This window comes from Scyliorhinus torazame, chromosome 5, assembly GCF_047496885.1.
Source record: "Scyliorhinus torazame isolate Kashiwa2021f chromosome 5, sScyTor2.1, whole genome shotgun sequence".
Classification (NCBI taxonomy): domain Eukaryota; kingdom Metazoa; phylum Chordata; class Chondrichthyes; order Carcharhiniformes; family Scyliorhinidae; genus Scyliorhinus; species Scyliorhinus torazame.
Window position 1 is genome coordinate 171665999 of NC_092711.1, and position 16245 is coordinate 171682243.

The 16245-nt window shown below is 49.1% G+C and overlaps 1 protein-coding gene across 3 annotated transcripts; it reads left to right on the forward strand.

Moving 5' to 3' along the window:
- Window positions 1–203: 203 nt before the first annotated feature.
- Window positions 204–11433, forward strand: LOC140420670 (uncharacterized). 3 transcript variants are annotated; one of them, XR_011946504.1, is made up of 3 exons: window positions 204–557; window positions 4587–8477; window positions 10696–11433. XR_011946504.1 is itself a non-coding variant. In XM_072504669.1 (2 exons), exon 2 carries the CDS (start codon window positions 5151–5153, stop codon window positions 6099–6101), a length of 951 nt encoding a protein of 316 aa, XP_072360770.1. In that variant the 5' UTR covers window positions 204–557; window positions 4587–5150; the 3' UTR covers window positions 6102–11433. The 3 variants fall into 3 exon arrangements, 2 of the variants coding, with proteins under 2 accessions (XP_072360770.1, XP_072360771.1); XM_072504669.1 differs by having other exon boundaries at window positions 4587–11433; XM_072504670.1 differs by lacking the exon at window positions 204–557 and adding an exon at window positions 2641–2760 and having other exon boundaries at window positions 4587–11433.
- The last annotated feature ends 4812 nt before the right edge of the window (window positions 11434–16245 follow it).

Genomic DNA, 16245 nt, shown 5'->3' on the forward strand with positions numbered 1-16245 from the left:
GCAAGTGACCAATTGAGGGTCAGGATGAGAAAAGAAATGAAAAGGGGAGAAAAGAAAGTGTTTTACTCACAAATGTTGGAGACAGGAGGACATTTCAATCTGTGTGAAGTAAAATCTCCATTCACACCAAGCTCGCGCTGATTGGCTGGAGGAGCAGAGAGGTCCTCACTCTTCTCATTGGTCAACACCTCACCAGGAAGGTCAGGGGGTGGGCTTTCCCTCGCACATGCGCAGCCGCTCCTCTCTCTTGGACATGCGCAGTCCCGGCACGGAGGGAGGGAAAATCACTTCGCTCTGGCCGGAGCTGTCAGCCGGTTGCCTGGAAACCTTGTCTGGAGGAGGGGGATTAATGAGTGGCGTGGAGCTGCCGTGTCCGCGCGCCGGGCTTGAGCACTGGACCCTGAGACATCACCGAGGATTCCTGTGCGTGCGCCGGACTGTTGTTGACCAATGGGAAGAGTTGGTGAACCGGAAGGACTCTTCCACCATCCAATCAGCTCCCCTGTTGCCTGAATGCGGAAGCTGGACGATGAGGCTTCCTCCTGTCTCCAACATCTGTGAGTAAAACACTTTCTTTTCCCCCCTTTTCCATTTCTTTTCTCATTCTGAAGGTAAAGGAAGTGAATCCAGGGAGGGTACAGACTCTGGAAAGCTTTTCTCTCTCGTAAAGACATTGTCATCCTTTGCTCCCTCAGCTTGATCATAGAATTTACAGTGCAGAAGGAGGCCATTCGGCCCATCGAGTCTGCACCGGCTCTTGGAAAGAGCACCCTACCCAAGGTCAACACTCCCACCCTATCCCCATAACCCAGTAACCCCACCCAACACTAAGGGCAATTTATCATGGCCAATCCACCTAACCTGCACATCTTTGGACTGTGGGAGGAAACCGGAGCACCCGGAGGAAACCCACGCACACACGGGGAGGATGTGCAGACTCCACACAGACACTGACCCAAGCCGGAATCGAACCTGGGACCCTGGAGCTGTGAAGCAATTGTGCTATCCACAATGCTACCGTGCATTTATTTGTCTGGCTAAAAGGATGGTCTCTTTCCCAATGTTCACAATTAAAGGGCTGGTTTCTCCAGGAGATGGCTGACATTTAAGGGGACAGTAAATTAATATCAGACAGAGATATGTCTCGTGTTGTTATATGGTACAAATTAGACATTTATATATAATCTCCACATCATATTATTTATGGTTCTGTCATAAATTACATTTATTATTATTTCTAGCCTTGTAATATTGTGCTGTAGCTATGTTATATATTTCCTGTCATCTCTTCCCTCAGAGGGTTATTAGTCTCTGGATCTCCCACAGGGACCAGTGGGGTGTGGGGGGTCATTGAATATATTCACGGATGAGGTGGACAGATTTTTAATAAGTTGTTATTTTTTAAATCATGTTTTAAACAATGAATGCAACAGAGTAACAGAAAGAATGGTGGAAAATGGTCACAGAGTGGAACAAGAGATATTGCCAACATAAATCCGAGCAACACATTGCAGAATTAATTTGGAACAGGATATTTGAGGGACCAGAGCCTCGAGATGAAATGCCAGATCAATTGAACAACCAGTTAACAGGTTAGAATAGTGTGTGGGGAAAGAGAGTAAGATTATATAATAACAGAGGATAACAATTCAGTTTGTAAAATATTACAAACAGACTAACCGGATATACAAATTAAAATTAATAACACAACATAGATGACAGAGAACTCCGATAGTGCAGAAGGCCATTCACCCCTCAAGTCTGCAGTGAGTCTCAGAAAGAACACTTCACTGAAGCCCACTCCCCATCCTATTCTCGTAAACCGGTGCGTTGATCATGGTCAAGCTATCTACCCTAAACATCTTGGACACTAAGGGGCAATTTAGTGTGACCAATACACGTTTGTTGCACATCTTTGGACAGTGGGAGGAAACTGGAGCAACCGGAGGAAACCCACAAAGACACAAGGCTCAGGAGGCGCAAGTCAGTCAAATTGGAGGCTCTGTATTTGAGATAGGAGTCCCACACTTTACCCAATGCATCAGACTCGGAATCAATTACAGACATTAAAAATTGCATGGAGATGCATTCCATAATCAGCCTATGCCAGTTTTGGATACAGGGAGACCTGACTGGTCTGCTTCTGTATTGAGCCAGATGAATGTTGGGTCCATCCCAAGACATTATGAACCTAAGACGAGAGGCCAATTGATGAAGCATGATTTTCGGGAGACCATACACTCCCTTAGCTCCTGGTAATTGGAGCTCAACAGACTTCAGGCGAGATTTCTTTGTGTTCCAGATAGAGTTATAGATTTTTTTCAGCATGGAAACAGGCCCTTCGGCCCAGCTTGTCCATGCCGCCCAGTTTCTATCACTAAGCTAGTCCCACTTGCCAGGATTTATCCCCTATCCCTCTATACCCACCCTGCTCATGTAACTGGGGTTTAAATACAAAATTGTACCTGCCTCTACCACTGCCTCTGGCAGCCGTTCCAGATGCTCACCACCTTCTATCTGAAGAAATTTCCCCTCTGGTCTCTTTTGTATCTCTCTCCTCTCACCTTAAACCTATGTCCTCTAGTTCTAGACTCCTCTACCTTAGGGAAAAGATGTCGACTGTATACCTTATCTATGCTTCTCATTATTTTATAGACCTCTATAAGATTACATCTAAACCTCCTACGCTCCAGGGAAAAAAGTCCCAGCCAATCCAGCTTCTCCTTATAACTCAGACCATCAAGACCTGGCAGCATCCTCGTAAATCTCTTCTGCACTCTTTCTAGTTTAACAATATCCTTCCTATAATAGGCTGACCAGAACTGTTCCCCATCATCCAGATGAATTTTCTGTACTAAGGTTATGTCGACTTTCTCCTTAAGAAAGGAGATTATCTTTTTCCTTCTGATAGGGTGATGGATGCCCCGTACAGTCCCTGAGAAAATTTGCAGATTAACTGCCGCCATTAGTTAGATGACAGAGAGAACAGGAACAGATTTTCACGCCTCAATCGGGCGTGCGCCATTACCCCCTCCTCCAACTCACTTTACACCAGAGGCACCAAAGTCTCCCCAAACTGCTCCTTTCACAGATAAAAGCCCCATCTGTACCAGAGTAGGATAAAGTCAACAACACATAAACCCTCCCATACTAACAAAAATACAAAAGAATCACCACCACAATAGATCCAAGGGGACATTCCTCAATAAGACTGAGGACCCGGAGGATTAACCCCACGGCCAGACTGTCGTTACCCTCAGGATACCTTCTCCAAAATGAGGAGAAGAAAAGAAGGGCCAACAAGGGAATGGGGATCGAATGTCCCTCCCACATTTTAGACCCACCCGTGAAGACCTGCATCCACCACCACCCACCCTTTGGCAATGGCGCCACTCGGTTCTGCCACGATTAACGCTCGGATAATAGAAGAAAGACGGCGGATAATAAGCACACGGCACATCTACCATAACTGAGATAAGATAATACGAGTCCCTGGAACACTCGAGGAGAAGAAGACATTCAATCGGCCCTCACAGAATAACAACTCCCTTCAACAGGATAAAAGATAACAAATTCAGACAACACCAAGATAGGGAAAGAGTCCGGATTAGAGCCTCAGTTAGTCTGGGCTGCAAATCATCGCTCCAATTCTTCCCCTTCATGGATTTAGCGAATGCCAAGGCAGTAGTCGGATTATTGAAAGACTTGACGGAATTGTTGGATACAATTTCAGGATCACAGGACAAAGCGACATAATTCACTGTAAGGTGAGGTGGGAGCAAGGTCTCACCTCACCTTGCCCATCTCCAGGACCCTCTGGTGATCTTTCAAGCTGTGGAAGTGAATGATTACAGACCTGGGATGAAAACTATCCCTCGGCCTCAAAGACAGGATCCGAGGCCCTTTCTAATTTGAAATGCCCAGGCTTCACATCCAGCTTGAGAAAACGTGGCAGCCGGTCCTCGAAGAACCTAACGGGAGCCTTACCCTCCACACCTTCTGGCAGGTCGACGACTCGGATGTTCGGTCTCTGACCCTCAGTTCTCCAAGTTCTCCAGGAGTCCACCACACCACTCAGCCGGTTTTCCAAGGATTGAATTCTTGCCTCCGCCGAGGAGGCATCTTGCTCAACGTTCAGGATTCTCTCCTCCGGATCATCAAGCCTCTTCATGGTGTTTTACAGCTTGGCCTCATGAGCTCACAGATATTGAGTCAGCACACTCAGCCTCTGGTCAGTAACACGCAGAATGTCGCTGACATAGATCGGCCAATGATCCCACAGAATAGACGAGCAGGCTCGATGGGCCAAATGGCCAACTGCAGCTCGTATTTGTTAAGATCTCTGTGCAGAGGACAGGAAGCAGTGAGCATGGATCTGTCAATCAGCCTGAATCAGCACCTTCAGGAGAATTGGGAGGGTGAATATTAGATGCAGCAGAGTGAGAATGGAGGGGGAGAGTGCGGGACGGGGATTCACAGCTCTTGGGGAATAAGAGAGGAAAGAATGTTCTCTAGAAACTAGAATGGTCTGTTCTGAATTTCTATCCTGTACTGACAGTGATGTCTTTTGTAAATTGTTTTTACAGGATATTAGACGAAGAGGAGGAATTACAGACAGAAATCTCAAACTTTACTTCTCGATCTGACTGAGTCTCTCAATTCCTTGGAACTGAATATCATCGGCCTTTGAATCTCGAAGGAGAAATGTTTGTCTGTTCTGTCGGCTTCAAAAGATTTTAACCATCAGTGTGACTGGAAAAGCACCAAGACACACGCACCCGAGTGAGTGTGTTCCAGAGCACTGACTGTGGAAAGAGCTTTAACCAGTTACACAGCCTGAAAAAACATCGCACCATTCACAGCGGGGAAAATGAATGAAATGAAAATGAAATGAAAATCGCTTATTGTCACAAGTAAGCTTCAATGAAGTTACTGTGAAAAGCCAATAGTCACCACATTGCGGAGCCTGTTCGGGGAGGCTGGTACAGGAATTGAACCGTGCTGCTGGCCTGCCTTGGTCTGCTTTAAAAGCCAGCGATTTAGCCCAATGAGCTAAACCAGCCCCTTAGAGAGACCGTACACGTGTTCTGTGTGTGATCGAGGCTTCAACTGACAGGTCAAACCTGGAGAGAAAGAAGAATACCCAAAACATGGAGAAACGGTGGAAATGTGGGGACTGTGGGAAGGGATTCAGGGTTCCATCTCAGCTGGAAGTTCATCGGCGCAGTCATACTGGGGAGAGGCCGTTCACCTGCTCTGTGTGTGAGAAGGGATTCAGTCGGTTATCCACCCTGCAGTTACACCAGCGAGTTCACACTGGGAAGAGGCCGTTCACCTGCTCTCAGTTTGGCAAGGGGTTCACTGAGTTATCCAGACAGCGGAAACACCAGCGAGTTCACACTGGGGAGAGGCCATTCACATGCTCTCAGTGTGAGAAGGGATTCACTACTTCATCGAGCCTGCTGACACACCAGCGAGTTCACACTGGGGAGAGGCCGTTCACCTGCTCTCAGTGTGAGAAGGGATTCAGTCGGTTATCCAGCCTGCAGACACACCAGCGAGTTCACACTGGGGAGAGGCCGTTCACCTGCTCTCAGTGTGAGAAGGGATTCACTCAGTTATCCGTCCTGCAGACACACCAGCGAATTCACACTGGGGAGAGGCCGTTCACCTGCTCTCAGTGTGAGAAGGGATTCGCTCAGTTATCCAACCTGCGGATACATCAGCGAGTTCACACTGGGGAGAAGCCATTCGCCTGCTCTCAGTGTGAGAAGGGATTCACTACTTCATCGAGCCTGCAGAGACACCATCGAGATCACAGTGGGGAGAGGCCGTTCACCTGCTCTCAGTGTGAGAAGGGATTCGCTCAGTTATCCAACCTGCGGATACATCAGCGAGTTCACACTGGGGAGAGGCCATTCACCTGCTCTCAGTGTGAGAAGGGATTCACTACTTCATCGAGCCTGCGGAGACACCAGCGAGTTCACACTGGGGAGAGGCCGTTCACCTGCTCTCAGTGTGAGAAGGGATTCACTCGGTTATCCAACCTGCAGAGACACCAGCGAGTTCACACCGGGGAGAAGGCGTTAACATGCTCTTAGTGAGAGAAGGGATTCAGATATCCGGACACCCTGCAGGAACACTAGCGAGTTCACACCTGGAAGAAGCCATTCACCTGCTCTGAGCAGGGGAGGCATTCAATGATCCGACCCAACTCCGGAGACACCAGCAAGTTAATTCTGGGGAGAGACCATTCATCTGCGCTCAATGTGGGGAGGGGTTTTGTGATTCATCGCACCTGTTGTGACTCCAACAAGTTCACAAATTACAGATGTTGGCTCCGTTATTGTTTCTGCTCTCACTGACATCCAGGACTGCATTTTGTTCATTCTGACATCTGGTGAAGGGTGATGATTGGAGGGTTTCTTTCTGCTGGACTGGTCAGTCTAGCACCTCTGCCTCTGGTGGGCTGACCATTTTTGAGGTTAGTTGCGATTACCTGGTTCCAAGTTTGACGAGGAGCACAGAATGAAAAGGTGTTTGCACGTTGGAAGATATTTAGTTCCCAAAGCAGCCATGTTGCCATGAAGATGGGCTATGGTGGTTACAGGGTTCTTTTGCCTAATTTATCTGGGTGTTTCTTGAAGAAAGAAACTGCCATGGTCTGAGGGGCAAGTTGTCTGGTAGATTGGAAAATTACAATAAACAAACCACTGAAAGTGGCAACGCAGGTGGATAAGGAGCTAAGAAGGCAGACGGCATGCTTGTCTTCATTGGTTGGGGTATTGAGTATAAAAATTGGCAAGTCATGCTGCAGCTGTACAGAACCTTAGTTAGGCCACACGTGGAATATTGCCTACAATTCTGGTCACCACATTACCAAAAGGATGTGGAGGCTTTCGTGGTAGTCACCACTGAAGTATATATTGTATATCGAGGATGTCGATGTAGATGATTTATGGTGAGGCCCTGTACTACAGGTATGGGGGTAGTTCCCTGCCTACTGGCTCCACCCAGTAGGCGGAGTATAAATATGTGTGCACCCAGTACAGCAGCCATTTCGCCAGCTGCTGTAGGAGGCCACACATCTTAGTGTAGTAAAGCCTTGATTGCATCCAACTCTCGTCTTTGTGTAATTGATCGTGCACCAATTTATTACACTAAGTTTTCAGAAGATGGACCTCCGCATCAAGCCAGATCGCCTGCAGCTACATCCGCAAGCAGACAACGCCAGAAAGGAGTATCAACACTGGCTAGCCTGTGTCGAAGCGTACATCGGGTCTGCGCCAGCCCCAATCCCAGAACCACAGAAGATCCAGATCCTTTACACGCGGCTGAGCTCCAATGTCTTTCCACTTATCCAGGACTCGCCGACCGACGCAGAAGCCATAGAAGGAAAACTATGCTCAGCGGCCGAACACACTATACGCCAGGCACCTCCTCTCCACGTGTCGTCAACTTCCTGGTGAGTCAGTGGAAGATTTCTGGCGTGCCCGGGTTCCCTAGGGTTCCCCTAGTTAGAGACTGTTACTGTCAGGCCGTCTCGTCCATGGAACACTCTAATTTGCTCATGAGAGATGCATTTGTTACGGGCATAGGGGCCGATCACATCCGCCAGCGCCTTTTAGAACGGTCCACGCTCGACCTCGCAGAAACCAAAAAGCTAGCGCTCTCACTCACGGTCGCTTCATGCAACGTCCAGCCTATGCACCCGGCCGAGCGGCCCACCCCCCCCGTGCATCGTGGACTCCGCAGACGGCCACCCCATCATGGTCCCTATCAGCGAACGCCCTCAGCCAACCCCACGCCTGTGCCACACGGCAGCCAACCGATCATTTTGCTGCAGTGTGCCAGGCCCGCTCAATTGCCACTATTGTTCCGGCACCCGCCACGTGCGGACAGTGGGCTCCGCCATTTTCCCTTCCTCAGACCACGTGCGACCTAAGGGTGCCGCCATCTTGTTCCCCCCAGGACCAACGGGCGCCACCATCTTGTTTTCCCCACGACACGTGCAGCCCGTGGGCGCCGCCATCTGTTCCCACCCAGGACCAATGGGCGCCACCATCTTGTTTTCCCCACGCACGTGCGGCCCGTGGGTGCCGCCATCGTGTTCCCCCCAGGACCCCTGCCCATCCGGCACCTCAACCAGCTGCTCATCGCCCGCAACCACCGATGACCAGCCGCGTCTCGCCTCGGTCACGGTCGCAAAAAGAAACATCCTCCAAGAATTTGGATCATAATTAGGAGAGAGTGCACATCACTCAAAGGGATCCTACATTTTCAACACACAACCGTTAGAGTGGTTAACTGATACGAGTGCGATCATCTCAGGACAAAGTACACTTGGATCTATCCGCTTTCCGCAGTCTCGTCCACACAACCTTGCAACTGCTTCAACCAAAGTGAAGGTCGATGGGCACAAGATCTCCTGCCTGCTGGACTCCGGGAGCACCGAGAGCTTCATTCACCCCGATACGGTAAGGTGCTGCTCCCTCGCGCTACATCCCGTTAACCAGAGAATCTCCCTGGCCTCCGGGTCCCAATCCGTGGCGATCCGGAGGTGTTGCATCGCCACTCTCACTGTCCAAGGCGTGGAGTTCAGCGGCTTCCGTCTCTACGTCCTTCCTAACCTCTGCGCTGCCCTGCTACTTCCAGTGCAACCTCCAGAGCCTAACACTGAAATGGGGCAGGCCCCTACCACCCCTTACTGTGTGCGGCCTCGCGACCCTAAAGGTCGACCCACCTCCCCTATTTGCAAACCTAACTCCGGATTGTAAATCTGTCGCCACCAGGAGCAGACAGTACAGCGCCCAGGACAGGACCTTCATCAGGTCCGAAGTCCAGTGACTGTTTCGGGAGGGCATCATCGATGCCAGCAACAGCCCCTGGAGAGCCCAAGTGGTAGTCGTTAAAACTGGGGAGAAACACAGGATAGTCGTTGACTACAGCCAGACCATCAATCGGTACACGCAGCTCGACGTGTACCCCCTCCCACGCATATCTCATATGGTCAATCAGATTGCACAGTACCGGGTCTTCTCAACTGTGGGCTTGAAATCTGCCTACCACCAGCTCCCCATCCGCAAGGCGGACCGCCCATACACAGCCTTCGAGGCAGGTGGCCACCTTTACCACTTTCTTAGCGTTCCCTTTGGCGTCACTAACGGGGTCTCGGTCTTCCAACGGGAGATGGACTGAATGGTTGACTGGTACGGACTGCGGGCCACTTTCCCGTACCTGGACAATGTCACCATATGCGGCCACGATCAGCAGGACCATGACACCAACCTTGCCAAATTTCTCCACACCGCCACTCTCCTCAACCTAACCTATAACAAGGAGAAGTGCGTGTTCAGCATAAGCCGCTTAGCCATCCTCGGCTATGTGGTCCAGAACGGAGTTCTGGGGCCCGACCCCGATCACATGCGCCTCCTCATAGAACGCCCCCTTCCCCACTGCTGCAAGGCCCCCAAACGATGCCTGGGGTTCTTTTCATATTACGCCCAGTGGGTCCCAAACTATGCAGACAAGGCCCGCCCACTCATTCAATCCACTGTTTTCCCCTGACGGCTGAGGCTCCACCAGGCCTTCACCCATATCAAGGCCGACATCGCCAAGGCCGCGATGCACGCAGTCGACGAGACGTTACCATTCCAAGTCGAGAGCGATGTATCAGACGTCGCTCTGGCCGCCACCCTCAACCAGGCAGGCAGGCCCGTGGCATTCTTTTCCCGCACCCTACATGCCTCCGAAATTCGGCATTCCTCCGTTGAAAAAGAGGCCCAAGCCATCGTTGACGCTGTGCGGCATTGGAGGCATTACCTGGCTGGCAGGCGATTCACTCTCCTCACTGACCAACAGTCAGTTGCCTTCATGTTTAACAACACACAGCGGGGCAAGATCAAAAACGCTAAAATCTTGAGGTGGAGGATCGAGCTCTCCACCTACAACTACGAGATTTTGTATCGCCCCGGTAAGCTCAACGAGCCCCCTGATGCCCTATCCCGAGGTACATGTGCCAGCGCACAGGTGGACCGACTCCGGACTCTGCACGACAACCTCTGTCACCCGGGGATCACACGTTTTTACCATTTCATTAAGGCCCGCAACCTGCCCTACTCCATCGAGGAAGTCCGGGCAATCACCAGAGACAGCCAGGTCTGCACGGTGTGTAAGCCGGACTTCTACTGGCCAGACCGTGCGCGCCTGGTGAAGGCCTCCCGCCTCTTTGAACGCCTCAGCGTGGACTTCAAAGGGCCCCTCCCCTCCACCGACCATAACACTTACGTCCTCAGTGTGGTCGATGAACATTACAGATTCCCCTTCGTCATCCCATACCCTGATATAACGTCTGCCACCGTCATCAAAGCCCTCAACACCATCTTCGCTCGGTTCAGCTTCCCCGCCTACGTCCACAGCGACAGGGGATCCTCATTCATGAGCGATGAGCTGCGCCAGTTCCTGCTCAACAGGGTATCGCCTCGAGCAGGACGACCAGCTACAACCCCCGGGGAAACGGGCAGGTGGAAAGGGCGAATGGGACGGTTTGGAGGGCCTTCCAGCTGGCCCTAGGGTCCAGAAATCTCCCGGCCTCCCGCTGGCAGGAGATCCTCCCCGATGCCCTTACTCCATTCGGTCGCTCCTGTGCACTGCGACTCATGAAACATCTCATGAATGTCTCTTTGCCTTCCCTAGGAAGTCCACCTCTGTGTCCCTCCCGACATGGCTGACAGCTCCGGGACCCGTTATCCGCCGTAGGCACATTCGACTCCACAAGGCGGACCCGTTGGTTGAGAGGGTACAGCTACTTCACGCCAACCAGCAGTACGCCTACGTAGCGTACCCCGACGGCCGCCAAGACACAGTCTCCCTCAGGGACCTGGCACCAGCTGGTTCCACCACCCACCCCCCTGCTCCGGCGCACCCCACCGCAGTTCCTGCTCCAGGATAATCCGTCCTCCCCCGGCTCACACCCGGGGATGAAGAGGATTTCGCCACGCTCCCGGAGTCACCAAAGACCAAATCAACACCGGAGTCGCCGCCCGGAGTCACCGAAGACCAAACCAACGCCGGAGTCACCGCCAGCACTGCTCTCAACGGCAGATCAAGGCTCCGGACCGCCTGAACTTGTAATATTTTCTGTATTTGAAATCACATCTTTCTGCATATAGTTCTCCACCACCCCCGCCGGACTCAATTTTAACAGGGGGTGAATGTGGTAGTCACCACTGATGTATGTATTGTATATAGAGAATGTCGATGTAGATACTTTATGGTGAGGCCCTGTACTACAGATACGGGGGTAGTTCCCTGCCTGCTGGCTCCGCCCAGTAGGCGGAGTATAAATATGTGTGCTCCCAGTATAGCAGCCATTTCGCCAGCTGCTGTAGGAGGCCACACATCTCAGTGTAATAAAGCCTCAATTGCATCCAACTCTCGTCTTTGTGTAATTGATCGTGCATCAGTTTTGGAGAGAGTTCAGAGGAGGTTTACCAGGATGTTGCCTGGCCTGGCGGGTATTAGCTATGCGGAGAGGTTGGATAAATTCTGATTGTTTTCACTAGAGCGACGGAGTTGAGGGACGACCTGATAAAAGAGTGGCATGGACAGAGTGGATAGTCCGAAGCTTTTTCCCCGGTTGTAAAAGTCAATTACCAGGTTGAAGGTGTGAGGGGCAAAGTTTAGAGGAGACATGCGAGGGAAGTTTTTTACACAGAGGGTGGTGAGTGCCTGGAACTCGCTGCCGGAGGTGGTGGTGGAAGCAGGTACGATAGTGACGTTTAAGAGGCATTTTGACAAATACATGAATCGGATGGAAATAGACGGATACAGATGGAAGCACAGAAGGTTTTAGTTTGGATAGACATCATGATCAGAGCAGACTTGGTGGGCCCAAGGGCCTGTCCCTTTGCTGTACTGTCCTTTGTTCTTTGTATGTCGATAAACAATAGACAGGCAACTGCTCGCATTTTATTTACATAAAATATAGATTTCTTTAAGAAACAAAAATTAAACAGCAAAATGAAGCTATCGTGGCGAACAAGGAAAGTTAAAGATTCCATTAGATCAATGGAGGAGACTCATGAAGTGGCCCAAATAGTAGTGAGCCTGAGGATTGAGAACTTGTTTTAGAATTCAGCAAAGGACCAAGAAACTGATGGAAGAGAAAATAGAATATGAGAGCAAACTGGGGAGAACTGCAAAAGCTCCTATAGGAATGTGAAAAGGAAAAGATTGGCAAAGACCAATGTGGGTCCATTCCAGGCAGAGACAGGAGAGTTTATAATGGGGAATAAGGAAATGGCAGAGAAACTAAACAGTGTGTGTTTGTCTTCATGGAGGAAGATGCAGAAATTGTCCCAAAAACATTAGAGAACCAAGGGACTAGTGAGCAGAGATTAGTATTAGTGAAAAAGCAGCACTGGAGAAATTAATGTGGTTGAAAATTAATAAATCCCCCAAAGCTGATGCTCTCCATCCCAGAGTGTTGAAAGAGGCGGCTGGAGAGATAGTGGATACATTGGTGATCATCTTTCAAAATTCTATAAATTCTGGAATGATTCCTGCAGAATGGAAGGTGGTAAATGTAACCCTACTATTTAAGGAGAGAGAGAGAAAACAGGGAACCACAGACCCATTAGCCTGACGTCAGTAGGAGGGAAAATGCTACAATCTATTATAAAGGATGTGATAACATATGAATTAGGAGCAGGAGTAGGCCACTCGGCCCCTCGAGCCAGCTCCACCATTCAAAAGGTTCATGGCTGATCTGATTGTATCTTGGGAGATAGTAATATTCTTTATTATAATCACCTTTATTATTGTCACAAGTAGGCTTACATTAACACTGCAATGAAATTACTGTGAAAATCCCCTAGTCGCCACACTCCGGCACCTGTTCGGGTATACAGAGGGAGAATTCAGAATGTCCAATTCACCAAACAAGCACGTCTTTTGGGGCTTGTGGGAGGAAACCCGCACTGTTTTGGGGAGAACGTGGAGACTGCACAGACAGTGACCCAAGCCGGGAATTGAATCCAGATCCCTGGAGCTGTGAAGCAACAACACTAACCACTGTGCCTCCATGCCACTGTGTCAGTTATGGGGAACAAGGAAATGGCAGAGGAGTTAAACAGATATTTTGCAAAAGTCTTTATGGTGGAAGATACTTAAAATATCCCATTAATACTAAAGAATATGGAGGGAGCAATTAAATACCATCGTTGGAGAAGTTGTATTGGACAAACTAATGGGGATAAGATAAGTCCCCTGGATCGCTGCATCCTAGGATCCTAAAATAAATGGCTGCAGGGATAGTGGATGCATTGATTGTAATTTTCCAAAAATCCTTGGATTCTGGAGAAGTACCAGAGGATTGGAAAACTGCCAATGTGACAACCCCCCGATTCAGAATGGGAGGGAGGAAAACAACGAGACACTATAGGACGATTAGCCTAACATTTATTGTCGAAAAAAATGTTGGAATCAATTATTAGGAAATAATAGCAGCACATTGAGAAAATCATAATCTAATCAAGCAGAGTCAGCATGGCTTTGTGAAAGGGAAACCGTGTCTGACTAATTTATCAGAGTGTTTTGAGGAAGTCTCAACCAGAGTGGATAGAGGGGGACCAGTAGATGTGTTGTATTTAAACTTCCAGAAGGCCAATATCATTTAGGACCTTTCCCATCCCTTGTGGATCTGTACATAGATGACCTAGTGTATCCTTAAGAGGCTCTACCCTCTCCCTAGTCACTCTTTTACCCTCTATGTATCTGTAAAAGCTCTTTGGATTTTCCTTTGCCTCATCTGCCAAGACAATCTCATGTCCCCTTTTTACTCTCCTGATCTCTACCTTAACTCTACTCCGACAAACACTGCACTCTTCAAGGGATCCACTTGATCCCAGCTGCGTATGCATGCCATATGGCTCCTTTTTGACCACAGCCTCAATATCCCGAGTCATCCAGGGTTCCCTCCTCTACCAGCCTAAGAGGAATGTGCTCACCCTGAACCCTAGTTAACACCTTTTTGAAAGACTCCCACTTGCCAGCTGTCCCCTTGCCTGCAAATAGCTGATCAATAATTTTGCAATAAAATCAGAAGGGCACTGCAGGGCTACAGAATTGGACAAATGTGAGACTGACAGAATTGCTCGACAGAGAGTTGGCATCGACTCGAGTTGCTGACTAACTCCTTCTGTGCTGCAATGCTCTGAGGCTGGAAATATATAACAAAACAACAGTACTAGATTACAAGACTGGAAATAAATGTACTTTATAACAGAATCATAAATAATACATATATGGTGACTAGGGGCTTCTCAAAGTAACTTCAATGTAAGCCTCCTTGTGACAATAAAGATTATTATCATTAATATGTACCATATAACAACATGAGACATATCTCTGTCTGATATTAATTTACTGACCTCTTAAATGTCAGCCATCTCCTGGGGAACCCAGCCCTTTAATTGTGAACATTCAGAAAGAGACCATCCTTTTAGCCAGGCAAATAAATGTGTCAATCTGAGGGAGCAAAGGATGCCAATGTCTTTAAGAGAGAGAGAGACCTGGGCCGACCTTTCCAGAGTCTGCACCCTCCCTGGATTCACTTCCTTTCCCTTCAGTTGCTGTAAGTGACCAATTGAAGGTCAGAATGAGAAAATAAATGGAAAGGGGGAGAAAAGACGGTGTTTTACTCCCAGATGTTGGAGACAGGAGGACGTTTCAGTCGATGTGAAGCTCAGTCTTCATTCACACAACGCCCGCGCTCTGACTGTCCTGGTCCTCCAACTCTTCCCCCACACATGCGCAAGCTCCCCTCACCCTTGGGCGTGCACGTTTGCACGGCGGATAGAGTGGTTTCCGCAGCGCGGGGCATTATGGGGGCTTCGGCCGCCATTACTCATTCGGAGCCCAGTCTCCAAACTCCTTGGACTTGGGACTTTGGGGGGGGGGGGGGGGGTAGTCACTGGATTGGATTATGACGCCCCCCCCTTAGTAAAACAGTTTGTTAACTTCAGGTGTAAAGATTTAGACACCTGGGTGACATATTGGGGAGAGCAACAGGTGAGAGTGAAACTGAACCCGAGAGTCAGCACCTTCCAGGAGGAGAATTGGGGAAAAAGCAGGAAGTACTTCTGCACTGTATGTTGTATGTTCTATGGGGATAGTGGGATTAATTAGTGTTGAAATCAATTGGGAGGAGGGAGTGTGTGGGGGATAGAGATTTATAGTTTCGGAAGAAGGATTTCTGTGACAACAAGAATTATCAATTCTGAATTTCTATCCTATAATTACAGTGATGACTTGATGATGTCAATCCTATTACGCCCATTAAAGTCTCTATCAGGTCAGTCTTCAACCTTCTCTTTTCCAGAGAAAATATTACCAGCCTGTTCAACATATCCTGTAACTTAATCCCTCTCAGTTCTGGTATCATCCCTGTGAAACTTTCTAGAGATGCAGGTAGGGCAGTGGATGTTGTCTATATGGACTTCAGTAAGGCATTTGACAAGGTCCCTCATGGCAGACTGGTACAAAAGGTGAAGTCACACGGGATCAGGGGTGAGCTGGCAAGATGGATACAGAACTGGCTAGGTCATAGAAGGCAGAGAGTAGCAATGGAAGGGTGCTTTTCTGATTGGAGGGCTGTGACTCGTGGTGTTCCCCAGGGAACCGTGCTGGGACCTTTGCTGTTCATAGTATATATAAATGAATTGGAGGAAAATGTAACTGGTCTGATTAGTAAGTTTGCGGATGACGCAAAGGTTGGTGGAATTGCGGATAGCAGTGAGGACAGTCGGAGGATACAGCAGGATTTAGATCATTTGGAGACTTGGGCGGAAAGATGGCAGATGGAGTTTAAACCGGACAAATGTGAGGTTTTGCATTTTCGAAGGTCTAATGCAAGTAGAGAATATACAGTGAATGGTAGAACCCTCAAGAGTATTGACGGTCAGAGAGATCTAGGTGTACAGGTCCACAGATCACTGAAAGGGGCAACACAGGTGGAGAAGGTAGTCAAGAAGGCATACGGAATGCTTGACTTCATTGGCCGGGCATTGAGTATAAATATTGGCAAGTCATGTTGCACCTGTATAGAATCTTAGTTCGTCCACAATTGGAGTATAGTGTTCAATTCTGGTCGCCACACTACCAGAAGGATGTGGAGGCTTTAGAGAGGGTGCAGACGAGATTTACCAGGATGTTGCCTGATATGGAGAGCATTAGCTATGAGGA

What these genes read in the sequence shown, in the direction of transcription:
- LOC140420670 (XM_072504669.1), top strand. Translation starts at nt 5,151, where the DNA reads ATGGAGAAACGGTGGAAATGTGGGGACTGTGGGAAGGGATTCAGGGTT.